Here is a 26,977-nt window from a genome sequence, read left to right on the forward strand (position 1 = left end):
AGTGCTTTGCAGGGTCGTAAAGACTGGATAAAGTGCAATATGAAATGCAGCTCACTTAATATTAATGTCGGCTGTACACAACAAATGCTGAATCTGTTGTGCAATCTGTTGTGCAGTTCATCAAAGAGAGACTGATAGAGAGAGAGAGCTCTCTGATTGGCTACTTGATCAGTTCAGTTTACATTTTTCAAAATATCACAGGATCACAAAGCTATCAGATCAGTTTTGTGTTAATCTTTTCCAGTTGTATTAAAGCATATGGATTCATATGGATTCTATAAAAGCACAGCGTATTTCTACTTGGTTGCACCTTTTCACATTTTATTCAAACATTTAAATGTTCTGTTATGGTGAAGATGTTTCCCTATTCTTTATGTGTTGTGTTGATGTGCATGATGAACTCTCAAGATCAGGAGCTGTGAAAAGGGTATGCTAGTTCAGTTTGGGTTGGCCTTCTGTGAAGCTGATTCTGTGCTTTCCGGTCTTGCTGATGCTGATGATATACTGTACTAGCAGTCTTTGCAGTTATTGAAGCGCAACAGAGGAAGTGGAGGTTACTGATACGTGTCGACTTGTTCTCTGCTAATGGCTCCAAGACGAGAGCTAAGTTCACTATGTTGACATGCAATTACACAACTCCACTGAGGTGCTCATGAGGAGAGGACTGAAAGGATGCTCCACTGTGATGCATTAAAGACGGCCTCCATCTTTACTTACATCATGCAATATGTAGTTATGTAAGTAGGTAAGGCCACTCCTGAACTTTGCATCAGACTCTTTAGCACATTTAACCAAATGTCCTCATCAAGTCTGTGCACCTCTCCCTCTGTTTTACATTCTGCTTTGTCACCCTCTCCTGAGGCAGAATAAGGGTCCGTATTCACCTCACGGACGCCCCTCTTTATGTGTTTGAGCTTAACAGGACGCTCCGTACGACGCTCTTGGACACAGCAAACGCTGGGCACGGAAGTTATGAATAGGGGGCTCTGTGGTAACCCCCGAAAGAGGGTGTGTGTGTGTGTATGTGTGTGTGTGTGTGTGTGTGTGTTTGTGGCGCAGGGGGTGGTCTGGTGGGGCCGTTTGTTGCCGTGTGAGCGTGTGAGCGTGTGCCAGAGTGCATTTGTATAGAATATGCATGAGGCCTCAAACGTGCATCTGCTGGTGTGTGTGTGAGTTTCTGTGCACATTTCAGGGAGTGTGAAACAACTACAAATGCAATAAAACATGTTTTTTAAACTATGATTCTTTTATCCCATGTTGATGCATTTTTGGTCCCCTTTGCTATTCTGATTTGGACTGAGACCGCTGGGAGAGGCGATCAATTATTACAGCAATTACACAGAGGCGAGGAGGACAACACAGGATTCCAGGAGAGAGGGAGAGACACACGGAGGGAAAGGGTAACAGTGAGAGAGAGATGCCTCTTATAAAGCCAAGTCCTGTCTCTCTGGGGAGAATGTGCGAGCAGTGGGACCGGGCTGAGGGTCAGAGACAGAAGCCTGAAGAGCCAATGACTGTCTCCATAATTCTCCTCAATGGTGCATCAGTGCAGCGGGACATTACTCAGCTGTGTGTGCGAGCAGGTGCAGGACAGCAGAGCAGACATGAGGACCAGAGGCTCCACTCCTCTCTGCACAGCCTTTAGACTGTAATTCAATCTGTGAAGGTAAGAAACACATTTCTCACCCGAGTGCAATGACACTAATGCAAGACATACAAATGTTTTTAATGCCAACATTTATATTTGTTGTAACAAATAAAGGAATCAACACGTGTCATTTACACTTCAGGTATGTTCCTTGGTTCCTACCTGAATAATGACTTCTCCAGAAAGGAAATGTGCATATTGTATTCCCGATTTATAGCTTGATTTAATTTATGTTTTATATATTAAGTAATATACTGTTTGTATTGGTATAAGTATTTATATTGTGTTATTTCCACTTGTAGTTTATATATTAATTGATAAAAAAACACAACAGCAAGAACAACGTACCAAAATATTCAATGACTTTATAATTCAGCGCATCAAAGCTTTAAATGATTGTGAAATTACCGAAATTCACAGAAGCCACATTTCCATAATCGACCAACCCTGAGCTGTTTTTGTAATGTTCTAAACATACAGAGGCAAACTACATTAGAGTAAAGCAAAACCAATTGTAGGTAATTAAACAAAAAGATAATAATTGTTTATCTCACGATGACACCTTGTTCACAGTTCAAATTCATAGTTTACATGTTTATTTATAGCTGCATTGTGAACAGTGGCAATATTCCTCTGATTGAATTTGATGCAGAGATTTCAAAGTGTCACAGGATGGGCATCAGAGAGGAATGACGCTGAGTTGGAGAACTAAAATCTCTCGTCAATGCTCAAATCCAATCAGAGCATTTGATTCTAGCGCTCAGATCTGACACTGCCAGTATTTCACATCTCACATTTATTAAAATACACATATAATTCTTATTTATTCTCCACGGCATCAATAAAATTGAATAAAGCTACAAAAAGTTATTGGCAAAACAGATATTTGAGTTGAAATCAGTTCACAAAGTCAGAAAGAGGCAATGGTTAGTTAACACTTAAAGGACTTTAACGCTGCAGTATGATAAGTAAAAAAAAGTGAATACAAATAAATAATCCAAATGTGTTTTATTTCTTAGGCGTTGCAGATATACGCAATGGAATTACATTATGGGGCGTAATCATGTTTTTATCTGATTGTGTGAGTGTGTTTCAGTCTTTAAAGCTAATGAATGAAAACGTGATTAAGCTTCTTTAAGAGCCGTACGATCTCAATTTATGACCTTTTTTGGCAATTCAACAAGTTTCTTTATTACGTTTTATGTGTTGGCTGTTTTTAATCAGACACCAGGAGAAACTATTATTGTAAAACACATATATAAGAACTGCAGGAGAAAGTGTGTGAGACAAGGAGGTGGGGAGTACACAGAAGTTATTTTCTGCTCAACAGATGTTTACAAATTGAGTGACAAATTATTTCAAACCTTTCACTCTTTTCTAATAAGTCACATCTTATTTTGGCACCTCATGTGATTCTGTTAATGCTGATAAAGTGAAATTATTTAAACTAAAATCTGGGAAAGAAAGAGAGAGATATATATATATATAGAGAGAGAGAGAGAGAGACAGAGACAGAGAGAGAGAGAGAAGAAAAGGAAGGTAAGAGCAAAAACAAACTCAAGGGAGAGAAAGAAAAAGTGTGTGTGTGTGTGTGTGTGTGTGTGTGTGTGTGTGTGTGTGTGTGTGTGTGTGTGTGTGTGTGTGTGTGTGTGTGTGTGTGTGTGTGTGTGTGTGTGTGTGTGTGTGTTTGTGTGTGTGTGGGAGATGAAGGGGGATAACTCCTCACTCCAGAATACTAACGAGGGCCTTTTGTCACAGACCTCTCTCTTCCTCCCTCCCTTCTTTTCACTCATCTCTCACACAAATAGACTTTTAATTGTACACTCTTTTACAAATAATTACACACAAACACATGCACACATGTAAGCCTTCAGTCACACACACACATTCGTAGAAATACTTTTGTAATTGTAATCCCACTCTCACATAATCACACAAACACACACGGATACAGAGTCGTTTTTGTCAATGGCGTCTTTTGTCTCTTTCATCTCGGCTGCTAACAAAGCATTCCTGTGTACAGAGAGGAGAGAGGGAAGGAAGCAAAGAGAGAGAACGAGGAAAGGGAGAAAAAAGTGAAAGACTAGGGAGAGTGAGAGATCAGGAAAACATGCAGCGCTCCTTTGTTTGGCAAAAGAAAACGTTTTGATTCAGTTTTTGGATTCGGCTCAGTACAGTGCGGTTGTTGCCATGGAAATGGAATACATCCTACTCGAGAGGTGGGTCTAAACTATTTCCCTCATTTCCTCCAATTATCTGATGTGTGATAGTAGTTATTATTTTTCCGTACTGGGAATGTGAGATTGGATGAGAGGGCGATGCACCGATGAAAGAGAGATGTTTTCAATGGTGTCTTTGTGGTTATGAAACTTCTGAGGGGCTCACAACTTGCACAATCACCAAAGTGTGATGTAATTAAAGCTGTTATGCAAACCGAGGTCAGCATTGTATAGAAGCCATTTAGATTAACACCATCCGAATGTACGAGGACATCCCTGACTTTGGGTTGTTCTCTCAGTTTGTTTTGTTTTTGATCCATAGAGTTTTATTTTGCTAACACTTTTGTTCTTAAGTACATTTTTAAAATGCGGAACGTATTTCTTCACCGTGGTATTACGAAACGACTACTTCTACTTTCCATCTATTTTCTCAACTTTGCATGCACCAAAGTGCAACAGGTCGGTTTGACCTCCGGATTTGGATCATCATCATCATCATCATCATCATCATCATCATCATCATCATCATCATCATCATCATCATCATCATCATCATCATCATCATCATCATCATCATCATCATCATCATCATCATCATCATCATGTGGCTGAATGGGAGCAAAATACAGTCCTGAGCCGGGCATTCAGAGAGCAACACTTTGGCTCTTTTCCTGCCAAACTCTTCCTGCTGTCTAAAGTTACCAGTCAGAGGTTCACTCTTTGTCCACTGAAGGCCTCTCTGGTCTGAATCAACAGTTAAGCCTTAACAAAAAACGTTATCTAGATAAACGACAAAGATTTCTACCCTTCATTTATTCATTAAAGTTCTCCTCTTTTCTCCGGATGAGAAATGAGTTGTTGGGTTAATTTAGTGCATCTTCAGCCTAACTCTACTGTTTCTCCTTTTTCTCTTTCCCTCTCTTGTGGGTTATCTTCTGCTTACTGGCCTGCAGGCTTTATCGGACGTAAGTGAGCGTATCAGATGTTCAGACTTACAGTAACTGTCTGTCTGTCTGTGTGTGTGACGGGTGAAACTCCATCTGCATGTACTGAAAGGGCACACATTCATGAAAACATCCCACAGTGTAAAGCACTAAAAACACACTGAGACTTTCATGTATGAATATGTGCAGCTTTTCTATACATTAAGACAATAATACACTGGGTTTGTCCTGTGAACATAGCTCAGAATCCACCCTGTACTATCTCTAATGCACTTTAATAATCTTTATTCTAGCAGTAGGCCTAATGGTTCCCCTTTTTTTGTTGTCATTTTAAGATCAAAAAGATATCAGCTAAACAGGAACAGCTTTTCGTTGATGTTCACACTTGATAGCAAGTGTTTCTTCCTGTATCCATGACACCACAAAATTCTACTGAAACACAGACAGACAGACAGAGGCTGTAATCATAAACACACTAATCGTAAGATGGATAAAAGTTCAGGATCGTAGTTTTTCTTTAGTCCTCAAGCACTCAGTCAAGTAGAAAAGATGCTAATGGATATCATGCTAAAAGTCTCACAGTGACATCCGCAGTATAATTAGATTACCGTCTCATCCTCTCAGTTAGCCTGTTAGCTAACATGTGCTAATGACCAGTTATCATTATATGTTGCTAATGGTATCGAAACAACATTTCTGAGAAGATATTTCCCTAAATGAACCTGGTGGAACACCTGAACGCCTACTAGTGTTGCTCAAAACCACAAGTATCGTTCACTACACGCACTATTTCCTTTCCTGTCTCACTTTCTGGTTTCATTTAGAATCATTTTGATCTACGTGCTGTTAACTGCTGCAAACTACACGTAGTATCAAATGTGTTCAAAAGGAGGAACACAAGTTTAGACATAGGGTCTGTACTCTAAAGAAACCTTGGTTGTAAAAGCAGTAGTTTCTTCATAGAGTATGTGTGTTCCCTATTAGGCAAACTGTGTGAAATGTTGACAACCACATTTGGAAATGCCTTTTTATCTTATTTTTTCACAATCATAAAAAAACGACCCACTTCTTGGTATTCAACTTCCCGTGGCACAATTGTGTGTTTTAGCTTACGTAATTTATTCTAGGGCATTTTCTAATGATCTTTCCACTGAGGGAAGACTGAAGGCTTGCTTTATACAAAATAAAAAGCGTTGGAAATCCCCCCAACTCACCTCTCACGTGATGCAAAAGAGAGACAATGTGTGTACACTTCCGAAACCAACGATATAAACAACACAAACAACTAACCCACTTTTAGCAGCAACTTCTCTCTTTCGTTTCTTCTACGTGACAAAAGGCTTTTTGGCTGTAGCTCTGAGCGTTGCACTTTAGTAGCTATATTTTTTTAGCATAACTTCATTTGTTTTGGGGTTTGCCTTAAAAAATACTTGTCTCAGGATGCTAGAAGCAGCTGTAGGGTCATCTTCGACATGACACCTGATGTTCTCGATTGAAGCTACTGACAGGATGCCTTTTATCTATTTAAGAAGGGACAATGCACATTATGCAAAATGAGCACTTGAGTTCATCATGTAAATGAGTATGCATTGAGTATGTTTCCTACAAATGGCAGGGTTTCAGGAACACTTCCAAAATCACAACGTGGGGTAAAACACACCGTGCACTCACACAAGGGTTTTTACCTATTTGGGAAACTCCATTGACTTTATGCAAAGTGAGAATAGGAATACAGGATAGGAACATGTTATTACAATACAATACAAAGGGGCTTTATTGGCATGACCACAAAAAATATACTTTCTGTTCTCAGCAAGCTAGAACAGTTTTATTTAAGCTTTTTCTTTGTTTCTATCAAGTCGAGCCTGAAGCAATGGTTTTTGAGGCTGGGGTCCAATTGATGAGACATAAGTACACACCTCTGTAGACTGTAATATCATGCCTGAAAGATGTGGTGACCTTAGGAAACTCGCAATCAAGTTTCACCAAACTTTAACAGAACATTATAGCAAAGACTTCAAAGACACTTGAGTCCGTGTGCTTGGCCTCTCAGGATTGCTTTGCTGATTAAACCTGCTTTATAACTTAACGTTACAGTTTCATGTTGAATTGCATGCTTGTTGCTTTTCTTTGATTTGCAACATATTTTTGATATGATCAATCACATGTTTAATTCAAAATGTTCATTTGAGATGAGAGCTGTGAGAATGAGAGCAGGTGCGTGCAGGGGAAGTTAGAAAACTTAAACAGTCATCATGGGCAGTTTTTGCTTTCAACACATGCTATAGGATATCACACTTGTCACTTTATCAGATCATGAGGTTCTGCTGATGTTGAGAACACACCAATATGTTATAGAAATGTTTTAAATGTCAAGACATTCTACCCCAAATCATCTCAGATGAGCCTATACGCACTGGCCAGTTAGAAATGTTATTATCAAGAGAAATGATTTATTTCTTTGTTGTTCCCCAGATGACATCCGCCTCACCGCCCTCCTCTCGTAGCTCCTCTCCTCAGAAGGTTTGCCACTCCCAGACACAGACCGATGTTTTGAAACCCTTACTGGGTGGCGGCGTATCCGGTACGGGCGGGACTCTGAGGAAGAGGAGACGCGTCCTGTCCAAAGATGGACGAAGCAACGTGCGCATCGAGCACGTCAGCGGACGAAGTGCTCTGTACATGCGTGACCTCTGGACAACCTTTCTGGACATGCAGTGGCGTTACAAGTTATTCTTGTTCACGGCTACGTTTGCAGGGACCTGGTTCCTGTTCGGGGTGCTGTGGTATCTGTTGGCACTGGTGCACGAAGACCTACTTGGTGAGAATGGGGGGGAATAAGGTTTAATGGGTACTTCAATGTGTCTTCCCAGAGAAACATGTTTGGGTCACTAGATGATTCAAAGACCTCCCTGTATAGGCAAGGCAAGGGAAGTTTATTTATATAGCACTTTTCAACACAAGGCAATTCAAAGTGCTTTACAAAAAATGAAAGACATTAAGAAAATGGCATTTAAAATCAGTCATTAAAAAGATATATGGAGAAAAGTTACAGTGCAGTTTAAGATATGAATAGTTCAATTAAAAGCACTGACAAAAAGAAAAGTCTTCAGCCTGGATTTAAAAGTAGTAAGAGTTGCAGCGGACCTGCAGGTTTCTGGGAGTGTGTTCCAGATATTTGGAGCATAATAACTGAACGCTGCTTCTCCATGTTTAGTCCTGACTCTGGGGACAGAAAGCTGACCAGTCCCTGAAGACCTGAGAGATCTGGATGGTTCATAATTTAGCAGGAGGTCAGAAATGTATTTTGGGCCTAAACCATTCAAAGCTTTATAAACCAGCAGCAGTATTTTGAAATCTATTCTTTGACACACAGGAAGCCAGTGTAAAGACTTCAGAACTGGAGCGATGTGATCCACTTTCTTAGTGTTGGTGAGGACTTGAGCAGCGGTGTTCTGATATGATAGCATGAACAGTGCATTAAACATCTTGAGCGTCCTTCACACAAAATAAAAAGCAAACCGCTCACACTCTAGTCACAGCTCTGAGAAGTGGGCGTCACTGATAGAGTGGTGTAAAGTAAAGTGTGAAATTATCTGCAGGAGGTGTTGAAGTGGGTGTTTGGAAAACATGAAACTTAACAACCATCTATTCTAGAATCTCTAGACCCTTGTATCCACGTTCATTGGGGGTGAGTGGGTGAGTTGTTAATGCAAATTGCATTTCCTGGACCTATTCTTGAGATTAAATAAAATATAAAATTAGACATTGGCATATCTCAAATATGCTCACCCCCACTTCCTCTAAATATCACTTCTTCTTACGCTTGCTCAACTTACCGGCATAAAAGTTATAAAAAGTACTATGTAATGACACATAGCAATAGCATATTTTCAAAGCAGACACTTGTTTACACTTCCCTCTAAATGTATAGTTTTTAAAGGTCCCATGTCATGGCCATTTCTACTGATCATAATTCCATTGTTGAGGTATACTAAAATACATTTATATTTTGTAATTTTCCAAACTCACATTGGTTTCTCATACAGCATCTCTGTATAGTATGTGTATTCACTCTCTGTCCTACACGGCTTGTTGGAGCTCCTGACCCCCCCCCCCCCCCTCCCCCTCCCTGTGAGCCCAGTGGCCGTCTGCGAAACAGCGAGACACAGCGAAACCCAGCCCGAAACGCACACACACCCGCAACCTAGCTGGGAGTTTGTGTGTGTGCTCAGGCTGAGTTCCGCGGTGTCTCGCTGTCTCGCAGACCCCACACCAGTGAGCCAGCTCACAATGTCCCGCTCCTCGAAGCAGCAAGGCTCGCAACGTCCCGCCGAGTGTGTGTGTGTGTGAGGAAGTCTGCGGATTGGTCCAAACGTAATGGCTCCGCGGACGTTACGTTACGTCACTATACCCGAAATACGTCACTATACCCAAGAAGTAAACAATGGAAAAAGAGAAATCCCCAACGAGGCGTTCTGGGGCAGCATAGACAGGTCTCTTCTGTGTTAGAGTTTTACTCGCTACAGGGAGTACTTTGAGGGTTTTTGACTCTGCAGACCGTTTACATGCAGAAAAACCTTCATAACACACAAGGGGACGGGTGATAACCAGAAAAGCATGACATGGGCCCTTTAAGACATAACAATGGCCAGTGTTCGCACAGAGTTAGAGAACAAAACAAAAACACAACATCACAAAAATAACTTTGTATATTTCCCCAGAATTCGACCCTCCATCAAATCACACACCCTGTGTGATGCAGGTGCAAACCCTGACGGGGGCTTTCCTCTTCTCGCTGGAGACCCAGACCACCATTGGTTATGGTTTTCGATGCATTACTGAGGAATGTCCAGTAGCCATCATCCTCCTCATCGTCCAGCTGGTGCTCACTATGCTGATGGAGATCTTCATCACCGGTACCTTTCTGGCCAAGGTAGCCAATGCGTAAATATTTAACTGCAGTACCAGCAAAGTTCTATTTACATAGAACTTTGCTGTTTTCTTAATAATTGCAGCAAAAAGTGAAAGAGAATTTGTTTTTCTCCAATACAAAGCAGATGTGTCCTCTCCTATTTTGAAGCACAACTGCAGGCAATTCTTGAACAGGCATTCATCTGTTCCTATGTTGAGTGCAAAACTCCTCAACAAGTTTTATCAAAGATGATCTGACTGAAACCTGAACGTATTGATCTGTCCCTGCTTAGATTGCCCGGCCAAAGAAGCGAGGGGAGACGGTGAAGTTTAGCCAGCATGCTGTGGTGTCGACCCACGAAGGGCGACCCTGCCTGATGATCCGGGTGGCCAACATGCGCAAGAGTCTCCTGCTCGGGTGTCAGGTAAATGTGCATTGAGACAGAGTGCAGGGTTGCCAACTTTGGGTACCTGGCTGGAGTGAGATTTTGATATCATGGGTTTAATACACATATGCGCACGAAATGACTGCTATCGTGTCAGCAGCGGGACCTTAGCATATATATAGGATATATATATACAATATATACAAATACACAATATTGGACACAGACTATAAAGGGCACACAGTTTCATTCACTAATGAAAGTCAAACACATGTTTGTTTCCACTAGTTTTATTGTGTGCCTGTCGCGATAAGCAATTAATTGACGTATCGTACGATAAATAAAAATGAAGTCGATAAATTGCCATTTACATGAGGATGTGACTAGCAGTTTGAAAGGATGTTCTTGAATTATTATTATATATTATCATTATGTCTAAAGTGGTCATACAACGGTGCCGACAATATTATCGCAATAATTTCCGGGAAAATGTATCCAACAAAATTAATTATCGTGAGAGGCATACATGAAACACACACACACAAACAAATCTACAGACTTACTCCAAACCGCCAAATATATTAATTAACACACTCTCACTCTCATATACTCTTTGACTCTATTTTGGCCTAGTAGAACAATAAGCAGCAGACTTTTACTTTTTTATAATTTCTACTGGATCTTAGATCTGCGCATGCGCAATACGGGTCGGCAGTTGCAGCTCCAGAGTATTTTTGTTGGCTAATCTATGGTAGGGCTAACCCATACAGTGGTGGGGCTCAAATCAGTCCTCATTTGCAATGTAATTACATACACGCTCCCCTTGACAGTGAAACGCCACGCGTGAGGTTTAGATTATTTCCCTGTCTCAATCCAAATTGAACTGTAGAAATAACTAGAGAATGCAATTCCTGAAGAAATTGCTAGTGGGAATGCTTTATGCTGAAAATCTGACGCTAAACTGTTGAAATGTAATGTGTAAGAAAAAAAGTGAATAATTTAGATTGAAATGATACATGAACACTGGGGGCTTGAATGTGTGATGAGAGAAGAAAAGAAAGTGAAAAGACTTGGAATAGCAGCAGAATATTTGAACCGCAAACTTCTGAACTAACTTGATGGCGAATGATCTGTCGCCATGGCAACGGCATTTGATGACACCTCATAATACGCTTAGATGCGTTGATGGCTGCATTGTTACCAAACCTGTGAAGTTTTGGGCTGTTTGGAGTATTTTCACTGAAGTTATGAGAAAACCGTGTTTCAAGGCGAGCATTGTGTTGCCATGGCAACGGCATTTGAAGAAATCTCAAAACTGTCCCGTAGATGTCTTCACGACTGGACTGTTAGCACACTTGTGAAGTTTGAGCACTTTTTGAACATTTGCATAGGAGTTATAGCGACATCATGTTTTATGGCGAGGGATGCGTTTCCATGGCATATGGTGAGATCTCAAATTTGGCGTAGAGCTGTTGAGGCATGGACCGGTGATATACAAGTGAAGATTGGGGGACGTTTGGACCGTGTCCATTGGACTTATAGCGACATCATGTTTTATGGCGAGGGATGCGTTTCCATGGAAACGGCATATGGCGAGATCTCAAATTTGGCGTAGAGCTGTTGAGGCATGGACCGGTGGTATACAAGTGAAGATTGGGGGACGATTGGACCGTGTCCATTGGACTTATAGCGACATCATGTTTTATGGCAAGGGATGCGTTTCCATGGAAACGGCATATTGTGAGATCTTAGATTTGGCGTAGAGCTGTTGAGGCATGGACCGGTGATATACAAGTGAAGATCGGGGGACGATTGGACCGTGTCGATGGGACTTACAGCCACATCGTGTTTCATGGCGAGTGGTCCGTCGCCATGGCAACCCATACTACGCTTAGATGCGTTGATGGCTGCATCGTGACCAAACCTGTGAAGTTCTGGGCTGTTTGGAGTATTTTCACTGAAGTTATGAGAAAACCGTGTTTCAAGGCGAGCATTGTGTTGCCATGGCAACGGCATTTGAAGAAATCTCAAAACTGTCCCGTAGATGTCTTCACGGCTGGACTGTTTGCACACTGCTATCTGAAGTCTGCTGCTCTGAGCATGTCAGTTGGAGTGATGACATCATCGTGTTCCATTGTACAGGTGTTTATAGTTGAGCTAACGAGGTGCCTAGACTTCAAAGGCTTCGTTGTTCTGAATGAGAGATGAACCTCTTACATGTGAGCGTTTTGTGGAAGAACCGTAACAGATATCTGTGAAATTTGAAAACGTGAAGCATGTCAAGGAAGTTGAGAATCTGAAGTGTAATATTTGTGTAGTTTCGGGTTAATAATGTGGCCTTTTTGGCAGTTTAACTAAAGGTGTGCGGCTGCTGCTGTGAGGAAATATCTGCCTGAAATTACAATGGGCTTTAATGGAGACATGTTGAACGTTTTTGTCACTTCATGCCCTCAAGAGCAGGGCCGCCTTAATGCACGGGCTGACCTGGGCTGAAGCCCAGGGGCCTACGGAGATCGGGGGCCTATCATGAGCCAATTAAAAAAAAAAAAATTAAAAAAAAAATTCTTTTTTTTTTATTTTGGGTGTTTTTTTTTTTTTTTAAATAAACAAATTCTTGGCTTTCAGAATAGGAAACTTTCATTTCCAAAATCACACGATAAATACATTTTTGAATCTTGTAAAGGGAAGACGACAGCTCTCCCTCACCACACTGCTGTTCCACAGCGCCGCCCCCCTCCCTCCACTGAAATTATTATTGTAAGACGTAGAGTAATGATAGATAACACAGCAAGGTCCGTTACAGTTTGTTTTCATCTGATTTTAAAAAAACAAAGTCTTGGCTTTCAGAATATTAAACTTGTTTCGGCAAATTCAGATGATAAATACAACTTTGAAGCTTGTAACGGCATAATTACAAGCGGAGAACGGAGTAACTTGACGTCACAGCAGGCATAACAACAGCCGATGTTTCTCGTGAGGGTTTTCCCCGGGAAACAAACACAATACACACAAACGCAAATATACACAAACACACACACGTCAGAATGAGAATATGTTTCACATATGACTTATTCAAATTGCGAGTGATTGAGTGAAGAAAAAGTTTGAGTGGCGCTCGGAAAAGGAAATTGTTGAGGGAAAAGGAGTTTCGAGACAAGCAGCTATTACAAAAAATGCCGACGCTTACAGGTTATTTTAAACCTGTAGGCCAGGATGAGGAGGAAGGACAGATGAGTTCTGTACCGAGCGGTAGCGGTGCCGGCCGCGGGGCCTCGGAGACAAGTAGGCCGTCTGGTTCTGATAGCGATGGAGTAGCGGGAGAGGAAAAACAGACAGGAGGGACATTATCTGTTGGAGGAGATGGAGAGGACGACGAGGACTTGCTACGTGGAGGGGAGCCAACGGCAACCGGACAAATACATGAGGGAGGCCCGATACGTCACTCATATGGAGGAGAGGACCAGGCGCGTGTAGAGCAGAGTGGAGAAGTGCGATCACAGAGCCTGCCGAGGCTATAAATGACTTTGATTTGTTGTTTAAATAGGGGGCCCACAAAAACTATCAGCCCCAGGGCCTGATGGCAGGTTAAGGCGGGCTTGCTCAAGAGGCACTTTGTTTAATTATTTTTGCTTAATTATTTGTAATCTTTCAAGCTACGGGATGTTTTCCTACGTTTGTCATGAAAAATTATGTCTCAGGAATGTAGGGTTTGGGAATTATTGCAGTTTTAAAAAAATATATGAAGGCAAATTTCAAACTGTCCTCCACTCTAGCTGTGACATCACGCACTCTGCCTTAGCGAGCTGCGCAATGTTAAAGTTCAAATGTTAAAAATGTGACGAATTATGGGATGTATCTCTGGAATTAGGAAAGTTATGAATGAGAAAAGTAATAGCCATCGATTCCCGACCGAGCTGAACGCTTTGATGTTTGAACAGAGTTTCTGCGATGTTCAATGCGGGGAGAAGAAGCGCGGCAAAATAAGTCGGCGGAATAATAAACTTTTCGTGCGTAGAAGAAAAGTTAGTGGGAATGCTTCCCACTAAAAAAGGCACATTTGTCTTGTAGTAAATAAAAAGGGCGACCTGGAGCCAATCCTGCAATTTCCCCACAAGTGAAAGAGTTGACATGCTGAAAACCCAACCCCTGCAGGGGGGTCTGGGGGGAGATTTTTTGAAATATTAACATAAAATACACGTTCTGGTACTCTCTTGAGAAGAAAAATAAATGAATCTATTACTAAACGACATCATTAAAAAAATGAATGCCATTTTAGTTTTTTGTTACTTTGTTCTGAAAGCTGAACCTGTTGCTCCTCACAGAGAGAAGAGGGAAGAGGCTGTGTGAATTACTTTACATTGTGGATAAGGGTGGATAGCCCCCATTGTTCTGTGTGTCAAAAATGAAAGACAGCCCACACACCTATCAATCATCAAACCGTGGGTTCTTATTTCATTAGATGTTGATTTCTATCAACACGTAATGTTGTATCGATGTATATAGAGATGTACTACAGCAAAAGTATTCTCCGTCGGGACTTCCTGCAACAATACAGTACCACGCCGTTAACTTGATTCTGATTGGCCAGAAGACATTATCAAAGATGTTCTATTGAGAAGACAATCACTGCCTGACAAAAGTTTTCAAAACCGTTTCTAGTCTTCGGTATTCTTGTTTTTGACGTGAGAATAGTTTGGGCAGCGTGAGAGCGTGAGATTGAGAGTGAAAGTGTGTGTCACACGCAGTTGGCAACCCTGCAGAGTTTAGATGAACAGATATTAAAGGTCTCTTATCATGCTATTTTGAGGCATATATTATGGGTCTCAGATATACAAATACATAAAAAACATGTCTATGATGTGTTTTGCTCAAAATAGTAAATGTTAGCTCTGAGTGTTAGCAATGCTTACTAATGTAAACTGTAGACCATATTACGTCCAACATACGTCTGACATTGTTTCTGATAGGGCCGTGGGTGAAAGCCAGCCCACATTTCCGATATTGCATCATATCGGAAGCAAATATGGATCGGCTCCGTTGTTCCCCTGTTTTTAGAGATTTGGTTACGGAGGAAAAGAGAGGGTTTTAATTTCTGACACTTTGTGAGTTCCCTGACACACCGGGGACACATCTTTATGTATAAAAGACATCAAAGCGCATTTAGCATGAAAGGAGACCTTTAATACAACTTCTACTATAAATGTGTGTACGAACAATTTCTCAAACTTTGACCACCTCTCCCAGGTGACTGGAAAACTGCTCCAGACTTCTCTGACCAAGGAAGGCGAGACAGTTCGTCTGGACCAGAGGAACGTTCCCTTTGAAGTGGACATGTCCAGCGACAGCCCCTTCCTCATCCTGCCCCTCACCTTCTATCACATCATAGATGAAAACAGCCCGCTGAGAGCCTGGGCAGCCAAGGGTAGGTTTATTACAATCTTGGCCCCCATTGGCTATGAGTTTGGAGAGTTGGGAGAATATTTAGCCTCTTGGGTCAAGGGGCTTTATTTCAGGTGTTCAATACTACTGGGAGTGCAAATGAGCTAGAATGCTTCAATACCTTGATCTTGTCTGGCCGTTGCCTGCAGTTAGAGATGACATTACTGAGAAATCATGTGACAGAATGCATTTCCGCTTTTCTGTGTTTGGCGAGCAAAGACGATCTGATAAGATTACATTTAGCTTGCGTCTTAACTTGCTGCAAATTGAGATGACCTTCCATTTGTAATCTCACTTTATTTGTAAAATAAAGAGACACAAAACGTATTGTTTTTTTCTCATTTTAACTTCCAACCTTTATACCTACCAGGTTTATCTCTTACCAATACCAACTTTCCTTAGTCAAAGTCAAAGTCAGTCAAAGTCAACTTTAATTTCAATTTTTCTGTGTGTTTGTACAGACAGAGGGATCGAAATAATGTTTCCAACAATCCCGAAAAATGCAAAATACAATAATACAAATATACAAATATGTTTAAATATGTATATACTGAGGGTGACGAGGCACTTGGAGGGATGGGTGGGGTCACCCACAATGCTGAGTGCTCTGCGGGTGAGGCGGGTGTTGTAAATGTCCAGCAGTGATGGGAGTGAGGCAGAGTTGCGACCTTCCCTGTCCATTGATTGGACTCCATTTGTTGCAAGCCAGCCTCTTTTTCCTCTCTTTTTAATGGTGCATTCCCCTTTAATTCACCCTTATTGATCTGTGTAATACCATGAAGCCATTGGCAGGACTTTGTATCACCTGTATCAAGATACAAACAAAATGTTGACCTGCTTTTACCAACGTTACTCTTAATACCACTGGTGGTCCAAAGTGTGCCTTTAAGTTGTGTATTTATCATGAATCTTGCTTTCCTCTCTTTCATTTTTCCTTTTGCCTCCACTAGGTGGGGGCTGGACAGATCCAGAGCTGGCGGACTTTGAGCTGTTGGTGATCATGAGTGCAACAGTTGAACCGACCTCCGCTACCTGCCAGGTGCGCACCTCCTACCTGCCGGATGAGATTCTGTGGGGTTATGAGTTTCCCCCTGTCGTCTCTCTCTCCACATCAGGCAAATACGTAGCAGACTTCTCCTTTTTCGACAAAGTGGCCAAGACGAAGACCACGCCCATCTTCAAACCCTCCAGCCCCCAGCCTGGGTACCAGAGCAACGGGGGCGGGGCTGCGCCTGAAGTGTCCGATCCGGAGAAGATTCGCCTGGAGCAGAGCTACAGGGAGAGAGGAGAGGAACGTGGCCGAGCCAGAGACACTCCTCTCAGTGTTCGCATCAGCAACGTGTGAACAGATTAAAATATTTGAAAAGACAGAGTTCGATGTCAGAGGCAAATGAATGAAAACAACACCTTTTGAAAGGTATCTAGGTTCTAGTAGCAACAGAACAAGGAAAACATGAAAGACTGTGGACTGCTGCATGGTCAACTTCAAGCTCGTCATGCTGAGTTGATAAGTGTTTTACACTGGGTTGACTTTACTCAGATTACAGCATGACACACTGCCTAACTGCAGCTACTATTACTGCATATTACTAACTGAGAACAGAACAGAACAGGTTAGACAGGATGTTGAGAGGTGAGACAGGGTGAACCTTTGAAAAAACAAGAATAATACACACGTGTAATCGCTAAACATTTATAAAAAGTCTTATGACGATGAGTTTCATCTCAGTTTTTTATTATTAGTATGAAAAACACCAATGAGTAATTCTGAGCCGGTAAAGTATAAATCCCCCTAAACTCCCTAAACTCCCTGAACTCCCATATCATGGTCATGGAAACTTTATGCAAAATACAGAAATACTTGAGAAGAGACACAAACAAAATACCACTTGCTGTAATAGGTTAGGTAAAGCACTTTCTGTTAAGATGATGGAGCACAACTGTAATAACTGTAACACGTTTCAGAATATTTAGTGTACATAATGCTCTGTATCTGTTGATGGTGTGGGCATTTATTTGTTGCTGTTATTGACAGAGTTAGCACTTTATCTAAGTACATGATGTACATTTGCACCTTAGGAAGATTAGCTTTGGAATATATGATTGTTATTATTACTAAAAAACACTTAAACATTAAACATCTTGCGTTTTAAAGCAGTTAGAAAATACTTATATAAATGCGTCCTTCCTGGAATTAGTTTCTCTGTCTCAGTGACTTTAGGCAATCTGACATGCAAATGAGATAACGTTTGAAGATAAGGACATCACAAACCAACCAGCCTAACAATGAAACCTGGTTACCACTTAAAGAGTTCAAAGGCTGAAGCCTGCATGGGGAAGAGAGGGAAAAGGCTCTGGCCTGGTTTACTGATCCATCCTTTATGGTCCTCAGACTCATCCTGCATCAATGTTTGTTCAGCTTCCTTCCTCCTCCTCTCTCTCCAAACAGATCCCTCTTCCTTCTTTCCCCAGGCCACGCCCCCTTTCACCCAGTGGCAGTTTCAACAGCTGCTGCACATACTTGGATGGAGACAGGTTATAGCAGGTTGAAAATGTGACTGTTGACAGCATCGAGGAAGCTTGCTTTTCCGTGCGATTTATGATTTACTAACTTTATCAAACTAAAAGGGAACAATTTCTCGTAGCCCTTTTTGATTTTTCAGAGGTGAGTGCGGAGAATGTGAAAGTTCTATTGTATGTGACTGAAAATGATTTTATTCTGATGGGAATGTTTGCCATTAACGAGGGTGAATATAATGACTATGTTGGAAATTGAATGTAAATGTTATATTGTATTGAATTAACATCGAGCCCTGGAATGTAAATAGTGTTTAAGAGAGAAAAAGAGATACACCTCTCTAAAAAAAGTGCTTTGATAAAGCTGGTTATGTGTTTTTAAAGGCCATATTTGGTGTCATGTTGTGTACAGGGCGGAACAATGGATGAAAGGAAAGAGGAGGAGTTTAAATGAGAAGCATCTGGTGGAAAGACAGGCTGGTTTCAAACATGAGCAATGAACCTCTTCTGAGAGGAAACTTACAAAACGCTGGGACACTTCATCATACAACACATTTGCAAAATGAAGTTGTTTGTTTTACTTCTCTTTGTTTATTTGCTTTATTTATGTGAATCACAAGGTAAGAACATCAACTTGTTTGGTTTTAACAGTCAAAGTTGTTGTACTGTAGCACTACTTAAACAATATAAAATTAGAAAGGTAAGGTTTTTTTAAACGTATATTTCAATGAGGTAGTATTTAGAAATGTATACAATCATTAGTTATCTGTTTATTGTCATTTAATAAAGTAGTAACACTAATTAAATGTAAAATTGTAAGTAGATATTTTGATACATACAGTTATGTCTGTTGAAACCACACCCAGGCACAAAGTCCTAGCGATGTAACGGAAATATATCTTCAGTGTAAGTGAATGTGAAATACAGCAGAAACTTGAACCAAAATCTCCAGTCATCAGGATTATTAAATAGTTTCTATACTTTTATGAATAAGTTGATCCATACGAAGATTAACATTTTATTTTAAACACTTTTGTGTGGCGGTACGCACTTTTTCAGTCCTTTCAAGAAACAGTTTAGATATTTCTATATTTCATAGTGTAGTTGTTAGCATTGTGAACCCGGAAATGTTGAGTCCATCAAAGTTTTATGATAGAAATGTGTAGTCCCCAGCTCAGAGAAACGGCCAGATAAAAAGTTGCATATTTTTGGCAATTTGCACAATTAGAATAAATTGCATTAACTAAAATCAACGTACGATGTAAACAATAGCTAAAAAAACTCTTGGCCCATTTGAAAAATCTTGGAGTGGTTTGGCAGTTATTGAGGACGCTGAATCCATTTCTGACAGTTTCAGGATCAAAAGTGGCAGCTTCAACCAGCAAGTGGAAATATATGTACTCTAGGCTGATTTTGACATGAGTTGCGATCATTGGATATCGAGAGCATGAGAGGGAAATTAATATTTTTACTTAGGACAATTCTTTTTCAAATGAATAGATAATCTGTCCAATCCAAATGAGTCCCCTAAATCTTTGAAATCGACCTGAAATGAATCAAAATTCAGAGTACAAATATTGGCATATTCCTTATAATTACCCCCAAAACAACTCCAAAATTGTCAAAATCGACCAAGCCATTTTTTTTTAAACTCTTCTCCACATAGGCTATAATAGTAATTCATGCTAATAATAATTATGCTGATTGTGCAAATTGACCAACATATGCAAGTTAGTATCTGGCAGTCTCTCTGTGCTGTGTACCCAAACTATACATTTTTAACATAACACTTTGGTGTTCTCAACATTTAAGGTTTCAAATTAGGACTCAATGAACTGGCAACTTCTAACCTTCAGAGTAGATGAAAAACCCGGGAAGTGGTTTGAAGCAGATTATAAACAAATGTAGAAAAGGAGTAAATGCTTCGCCTTTGTCAAATCTGGGAAACAATAGTACGGGAAAAGAGGAGGAAAAAAATGCAATGTGCAAGAAAGTCCCCTGTTTTTCATACGAGACTGAATGGAAATAATTTGTGATATGAAAAAAGAAACATAAATACTAAAGATTTAGGTTGGCTAAGTTTCACCTGATAAATGATATTGTATGTTCCAACCTTTGTTTATTCATAAGATGAAGGTATTTTATAATTACATATAGCAACCCAAATAACAATATACTGTATGTGATATTTACTGTATGATGTGTCTACTGTTTTACAGGGATCAGTGCTGGGACTATGTTTGTGCTGAAGGGAGAGGATGTGCTTCTGAATGTCACAAATGCTGATGTTTTTCAGGATGTTTTTAGTTTTACATGGAAATTTAATGAAAAAAAAAATGTATTAACATTTAACTCTGGCAACAATCCAAAAGTATTTCCTGATTACACTGGAAGGATTGAGTTTACTGTGAACAATTTCTCTGTGAAATTGAAGAATCTCCAAGAGGCAGACAGTGGAGTTTATACTGCTGTAGTGGTAAATCATTCAGGAGACGAAACAGAAGCTAAATATAGTGTCAAAGTTCAAGGTAGGTTTGTTAACCTCTCAAACACTGATAGAGTTTCTGTGGTCTTGTTTCTAAAACTCTTCACCTGCTTCTTCCCTCCTCAGATCGAGCGTCTCTCCCTCTCCTCACAGTGAGCTCTGTCTCCAGAAACTCTTCCTCCTGTAGCTTCACTGTGACCTGCAGCTCACAGCACTCTCACATCAACAGCACTTTCACATGTGACACCAGAACCTGCAGTCAGGAGGGAGGAGAGCGGTCAGAGGGGATCCCTGATACTTTTCTCCAGGTCCACCAATCAAGTGGCTCGATCATATGTAACCATAGCAACCATGTCAGCTGGACCAACGACACCAAAACAATCAAAGATGTCTGCGCCAAACCTGATGGTAAGACTGAAAGAGAAACTACTTCCTGATAATAACACACAGTTTGGAGTCAGAACATCTGACCTTAAAAGCTTCTTCTTTTTTTATCAAAAACTTTTATATGTCTGTAAATAAGATACATTTTATTCCGCAGTGTGAAAAATGCTGTACATTGGGTTTGTCACAAATATTGTAAAACCCATGTATTACTCTGTTTTTCCAGGCTCTAAAAACATTTAAGGAAGAGTTTATTTTTACCTCATTGAACCAAGAAACATTTTCAGTGCAAATATTGCTAACTGTTTTTGTCCTCGTCTTCTGACCTCTTTTAGTTTCCGCTGCTGTGAGCAGTGTTTTTCAGACAGGACAAGAAAACTAGAAGAGTGCATAACACCGAATGAAAAGCTTGTTTTTCTTAATGGTTTCAGTTAAACCTGTATAAAAAATATAAAATGATGAGCCTTATCTTTCAACTAGAATGAAGTGTTTTAATTAAGTATTTTGTAGTTTATTAAACTAAACTGGGAATTAGTTGGTGAAATTGGGGAAGTTTCTGCTCCAGTAATTTGACCATCAACGCAAGCTATCATTATCTACCAGCATTGCTTTGATTAAACAAGAAGCAGGTGTTGCTTACATTTTCTCATTCAGTGACCTTTGGAAGGTTGGTAGTTTCACATTGAACTGAAGGAATGTTTGGTTTAACTTATTAGGGTTAAAGCAAACTAATGAAATTATTTCTAACAACAGATCAGGTCTGCTACTAAAACATTTTTGTGTAATTCAATCTAACAGTCTGGCAGGATGTGATGCAGTGACACACTTGACTAAGTTTAAGAATTTAACCAAGCATTATAATGTGACTTATGTTTTTATTTACAGTTCCTCCCCCACCAAACCCTATTTACATCATTTTGGCAGTATTATTCACAATTCTCACTCCCGCCATCATTAGTGTACTTTGGTATCTTCGAAGGAGAAGAACATGTAAGTAAGTGTGCATTTTATCAAAAACATTTTTATTTTAGCTTTACTGTTTGTGGGAATTAAGTGTTTTAGTCAAGTTCATCATATGCCACCTACACATCCTCATTGTCTAATTGAGCAATCACATAAAACATATCTGAAACCTCTCAAACAGCAACATGCTCTTTATAATATTCTCTTGAAAAAAATAATTTATACACAATGTCTGGAGTCAATGCAGATGCAGCTCAAGTAATGTGAATGTTATGAAGGTGATAAGCTTTAAAGGTGAAGCTCTCAAAATGAAATGTAAATTAATGCAAATCCACATATCTCTTTTGACTGACCTGCAGGTAAAAGAGTGAGTATCGAAAATACAGTTTATGATACTGCTCAGGTAAGAGACAAGGTTTCTTTTACTTTTCAATCAAAAATGTAAATGAATTTTTGATTTTCAACAATTTAAACAGACTTGGACTGAATATGAAGAACAAGCTAAATCCATAACTGGAGCCTCAGACAGTTATATTGCCTACTATGCACACTAATCACTAATCACTATGCACACTAATCACTATGCACACTAATCACTATGCAAACTAATCACTATGCAAACTAATCACTATGCACACTAATCACTATGCACACTAATCACTATGCACACTAATCACCATGCACACTAATCACTATGCACACTAATCACTGTGCACACTAATCACTATGCACACTAATCACTGTGCACACTAATCACTATGCACACTAATCACTATGCACACTAATCACTATGCACACTAATCACTGTGCACACTAATCACTATGCACACTAATCACTGTGCACACTAATCACTATGCACACTAATCACTATGCACACTAATCACAAATCACTATGCACACTAATCACTATGCACACTAATCACTGTGCACACTAATCACTATGCACACTAATCACTATGCACACTAATCACTATGCACACTAATCACTGTGCACACTAATCACTATGCACACTAATCACTGTGCACACTAATCACTATGCACACTAATCACTATGCACACAGAGTATCTGCATATATGTAATGGCTATTTACTGTTTATTATCCATGACTCCTTTCTACACCACCGTCTGTCTGCAGTTCCAGGTCCTGCTGCTCACATTTCTGGTTGTGCTGCTTGCTCTTTTAAAGCTTTGGGTCACACTAACCTGATGCAGCGCGATGCTTCTCTCTAAACCTGCTGAGGTCTCTGTCTAGTAATATCTGTATTAAAACTGCACTGTGTTTCTTAGTGATGTGTATTTGTTGTTTGCTTGTGTGTGTTACTTTCTTTCTTTTTTTTTTAAATATAGTTTTCCCATAAGTTGATGCACTGATGGAACGATGCTCCTTCTTCATGTTTTTAAAACTCTAAATAACATGCTTGTGTCGTAAACATAATGCAGACACAGTGACATTTACCAAAGGTTTTTTTCATGCATATCACAAACATGATCTGAACTGTGCTTTTCTATTTTTGTCACACAGCCGTTAACCAAAGCTCTGTGACTTCCTGAGCCGAGGGTGTGCACTTCTGCATTTTCTTACACAACACATACTGAGAACAGAAGCCTCTCACGGGAAAGCTGCACTTGAGAAACATTTGATTGAAAACCGTGTGATAGCTGTGTGAAGAGTTAAACACAGTAACGTACAGATAACTGTTTTAAGAGAACCAGAAATCTTAATATTTAGTCTCAGAACAAATTAAGAAAAGAAGAGACCTGTAATTCCCGTGTGTTTCTCTAAATGCAAAGTACTGTATGTGTTAGCAGTGCAGAGGATTTTTTGTGTGCTTATTTGGCCTTACTCTGCTTTTGATTAATAACACCTAAAAAGTCATGCCTTTGAACTGAAAATATGAACACCATTATCACTTTTACAGTCAATAATATGGAATTGTATTGTATTTGAGGAATATATGACATATACAAATCCAATATTATACAAACAACCTTTGGTAAATCAATGTTTTGTTATGTTCCAGTTCGTAGCTCCAGCCCGGACTCAGGATCCAACAGATGATGAAGCTTCAGCTCCGCCTCTGTCCTCCACCTACGCTTGTGTTGGTCCTCACACTGGACCCGCAGCACCCACTGAGCCTAGAAACACAGCTCAGCTAGAGAGTGTGTACGCTCAGGTGAAAAATACCACACCAGGTCCTTGAAAAATGATCAGGAGTCGTATTCCACATACTGCACTTTTTGGGATTACGATGTATGCCAACTGAGCCATGGACTTTATTTTCACATTACCCTCTTTTAGTGTGAAAATCCTAAACCACGTCCTGTGTCTGCACCCAGAAGTGCTCTAACTCCACCTTCAATGCACAGTTGTGATTGGTTAATGATTGGTTGAAATGACTCCTTTTCTTGCAGTGTATGCATTCTGAATCTCTATGGCTATGGGCGGCCATCTTGACTCAAAGTACATTATTTATTGACTTCTCAGACAATCCTCGGACAAAAATGTACTTAATTTTTTTACATCTTAATGTTTTGGCATTTTTTGTATATCTTTAATTTCTGTCTGTTGTATGCACCTGATCCTATTAGTATATTTAGAAATATGGGAAAGCAATGATGTTTTGTAAATGTATACGAATGTTAGACTATATCTAACTTTAAAGGTCTCCTATCATGCAAAATGCACTTTTTTTTGTCTTGTATACATAAATATGTGTCACCGGTGTGTCAGGGAACAAAGGGTCAGAAAACAAAACCCTCTCTCTCTTCCTCCGTACCAACATCTCTAAAAACGGGGCTACAAAGGAGCTGATCCAGATTTGCGTCTAGATATGACGTAATATCGGAAATGTGGACCCACTGGCCAACTTGTGGCCCCACGCAAAGGTACTGCATGAGGCCCCCCCGGGTCTGTACACACAATGTGTGAATCTCAATATGTTACTTTTATTACATTTCCAGGAAATAAAATCGAATTCCTCAAGAACAACAGCTTTGGTGACATTCAGAAGCAAATCCTCTCCCTTCAGCACAAACACAGGAGTCCCAGCACTGATCCCTGTAAAACAGAAGACACATCATACAGTAAATATCACAATATATAGATTTCAATTCTGAATGTTACTCCAATTCTGTACTTTCTTTCTGACATTCTGATGAAAGGAAGGTTTCAGTTGTTATACTCCACATCAGCTTACTTGAAGAAACTCCTCTTGGACCACAGTGATGCCAAGATTTTAAACTCTTAAAGAGTCAAAATGTTTTCTGTTTTAAGCAGGACACACTGACTGTAATTAGATCGTGTTAAAACATTGAATTAGACGTGTTTTTATCCTACCTCGTGCCTCAGTGCAGACCAGCAGCCCCAGAATCACGAAGATGAACATGACAGTCTCTGTCCGGTTGCCCTGCCTGAATACTCAATGTCACAGGTTACAGTGTGAGTCCTGTTTAGCTCTAACAACACATCACCAAGTCTCCTTCCTGTAAAAACCACATAACCTTTTGCATCAAGTGAAAATATTAACATCTCTTTTTCAAAGTTCCTCTCTTATCTCTGTTTTGGGATCTTTTGATAAAGACCTTTTTTTAATCCAAACGTTTGTCAAGAAAGCAGATTTTAATGTGAAAGTCAATTACAGGATGATTAACAAGACACTTTACATTTCAGTTGGTGTATGTTGCACCAGATGAAGTAACAGATGGAAAAAAACATTACAATTGTGTCAATACTTTACATAAAACCAATAAAAGGTGTAGTTTGCACTGTTTATTACTCACATTAGTTTATGTGTTGCTTTACTTTAACTCTTCTAGCTGATGTCCTGCACAAACAACATTAACCACTTCCTTTCTTAGAACTCTGTGTCTCACACCTCTTGCACCTCAACGTGTTTATATTCTGTTTCAAAGATAGAGGAACGTGCAAAGATGTTTTCGCACAGCACACATTCTGCACTGACAACATTTACAAATAACTAACCATAAAAAAGGAAGGCCTGTCTCAAACTCAAACTTTGTCCAATTACCACTGACCTTCCTGCATGCCTCATTAGTCACACTAAAGGGGCTTTATTTGAGGATGAAACTGTTCTAAGATACCAGGGACTGAATCTGAGGAATGATAGATATTCACATTCTCCTCTAGTAAAATAAAGAATAAGTAACTAGTTAAGGAAACTGTAATGTGCTACTCTTTTACTGACACTGTGTGTTTTGAATTGATGGACAACTTCAATGAGAACAATGTTTACGAGCTGAAACAAAATGAAAACTATAAAGATACTGTGATGGAAAAGTCTTCACAAAGCTCTTTATTTGTCTCATGCTGCCTGTGCTGCAGCACCTCTTTTCACCCTCTGTCTGAAACCAGAGCCCAGTCTGCTTTGATTGGTTAGCTGGATGGCTCTGTTGTGATTGGTCAAACCGCTTAGAAATGTCCCGCCCATTTGCCTTTCATGTAAAATGTGTGTGAGAGTTAGACAGTAGAAGCCCGAACGTTACAAAGTGATGTCATTATGTTCTTAAAGTAAACAAAGGAGTCCAATGGAAGCATTTCCAGCCGGGGAGGATCGTGCGGGAGAGGAACTTTGGGATTTTAGGCTTTGCAGACCATTTACATGCACACAAACCTATATAAGGGAAACCCCACATACGTACAAGCATCTTTCGGTTCAAGAAAAGCGCTATAGAAATATAATTTATTATTATTATTATACAGTACAATGAAAATAGATCCCTTTAAGTAAATGAATTGCTCACAGCAAGAGTCTGAAACTTGCTCTTAACATCAAACATGTCAGATGTTGCGACACACAAGATACAATTATATATATAAAATACACCCTCACATTTTCATGCTGTAACCAGAACCATGATATGAACTACTCCCAAATGTTTTTTTATATAAAATACAACAGATAATTTATGGTTAAAGTAATAGGATTAGCTGTACACAATTTGGATTAAATAAACACAATTTATACCACATTAAACAGCTGATTTCTTTTTTTGGGTTAGTCTGAAGAAATATGTAATGTAAATGTTAGTTAAAGGCAGGGTATGTCAGAATGGAG

At 39.8% G+C, this 26,977-nt stretch overlaps 2 protein-coding genes across 6 annotated transcripts; both read left to right on the forward strand.

The window, feature by feature from the left end:
* Positions 1–1,362: 1,362 nt before the first annotated feature.
* LOC307020193 (ATP-sensitive inward rectifier potassium channel 10-like) lies at positions 1,363–18,455 on the forward strand. Of its 2 annotated transcripts, none has more exons than XM_079651400.1 (6): positions 1,363–1,666; positions 7,287–7,632; positions 9,536–9,747; positions 10,019–10,150; positions 15,356–15,533; positions 16,501–18,455. In XM_079651400.1, the coding sequence occupies exons 2-6, from the start codon at positions 7,287–7,289 to the stop codon at positions 16,893–16,895; spliced, it is 1,263 nt and encodes a 420-aa protein (XP_079507526.1). In that variant the 5' UTR covers positions 1,363–1,666; the 3' UTR covers positions 16,896–18,455. The 2 variants fall into 2 exon arrangements, with proteins under 2 accessions (XP_079507526.1, XP_079507527.1); XM_079651401.1 differs by lacking the exon at positions 1,363–1,666 and adding an exon at positions 3,724–3,867.
* LOC307020201 (SLAM family member 9-like) lies at positions 18,081–25,681 on the forward strand. Of its 4 annotated transcripts, XM_079651416.1 has the most exons (7): positions 18,549–18,687; positions 20,287–20,595; positions 20,679–20,960; positions 21,822–21,926; positions 22,259–22,302; positions 23,425–23,460; positions 23,924–24,056. In XM_079651416.1, exons 1-6 carry the CDS (start codon positions 18,630–18,632, stop codon positions 23,443–23,445), a joined length of 819 nt encoding a protein of 272 aa, XP_079507542.1. In that variant the 5' UTR covers positions 18,549–18,629; the 3' UTR covers positions 23,446–23,460; positions 23,924–24,056. The 4 variants fall into 4 exon arrangements, with proteins under 4 accessions (XP_079507540.1, XP_079507542.1, XP_079507539.1 ...); XM_079651414.1 differs by lacking the exons at positions 18,549–18,687; positions 23,425–23,460 and adding an exon at positions 18,081–18,215 and having other exon boundaries at positions 23,924–25,681; XM_079651413.1 differs by lacking the exon at positions 23,425–23,460 and having other exon boundaries at positions 23,924–25,681.
* The last annotated feature ends 1,296 nt before the right edge of the window (positions 25,682–26,977 follow it).

This window comes from Notothenia rossii (genome assembly GCF_949606895.1).
Source record: "Notothenia rossii genome assembly, chromosome: 9".
NCBI lineage: Eukaryota > Metazoa > Chordata > Actinopteri > Perciformes > Nototheniidae > Notothenia > Notothenia rossii.

Excerpts from the sequence above, each read along its gene's own strand:
- LOC307020193 (XM_079651400.1), top strand. The coding sequence starts at position 7,287 with ATGACATCCGCCTCACCGCCCTCCTCTCGTAGCTCCTCTCCTCAGAAG. Across the intron at positions 9,748-10,018 it reads CCGGTACCTTTCTGGCCAAG|ATTGCCCGGCCAAAGAAGCG; the intron begins GTAGCCAATGCG and ends GTCCCTGCTTAG. Across the intron at positions 15,534-16,500 it reads GAGAGCCTGGGCAGCCAAGG|GTGGGGGCTGGACAGATCCA; the intron begins GTAGGTTTATTA and ends TGCCTCCACTAG.
- LOC307020201 (XM_079651413.1), top strand. The coding sequence starts at position 18,630 with ATGAAGTTGTTTGTTTTACTTCTCTTTGTTTATTTGCTTTATTTATGT. Across the intron at positions 18,688-20,286 it reads TTATTTATGTGAATCACAAG|GGATCAGTGCTGGGACTATG; the intron begins GTAAGAACATCA and ends ACTGTTTTACAG. Across the intron at positions 20,596-20,678 it reads ATATAGTGTCAAAGTTCAAG|ATCGAGCGTCTCTCCCTCTC; the intron begins GTAGGTTTGTTA and ends TTCCCTCCTCAG.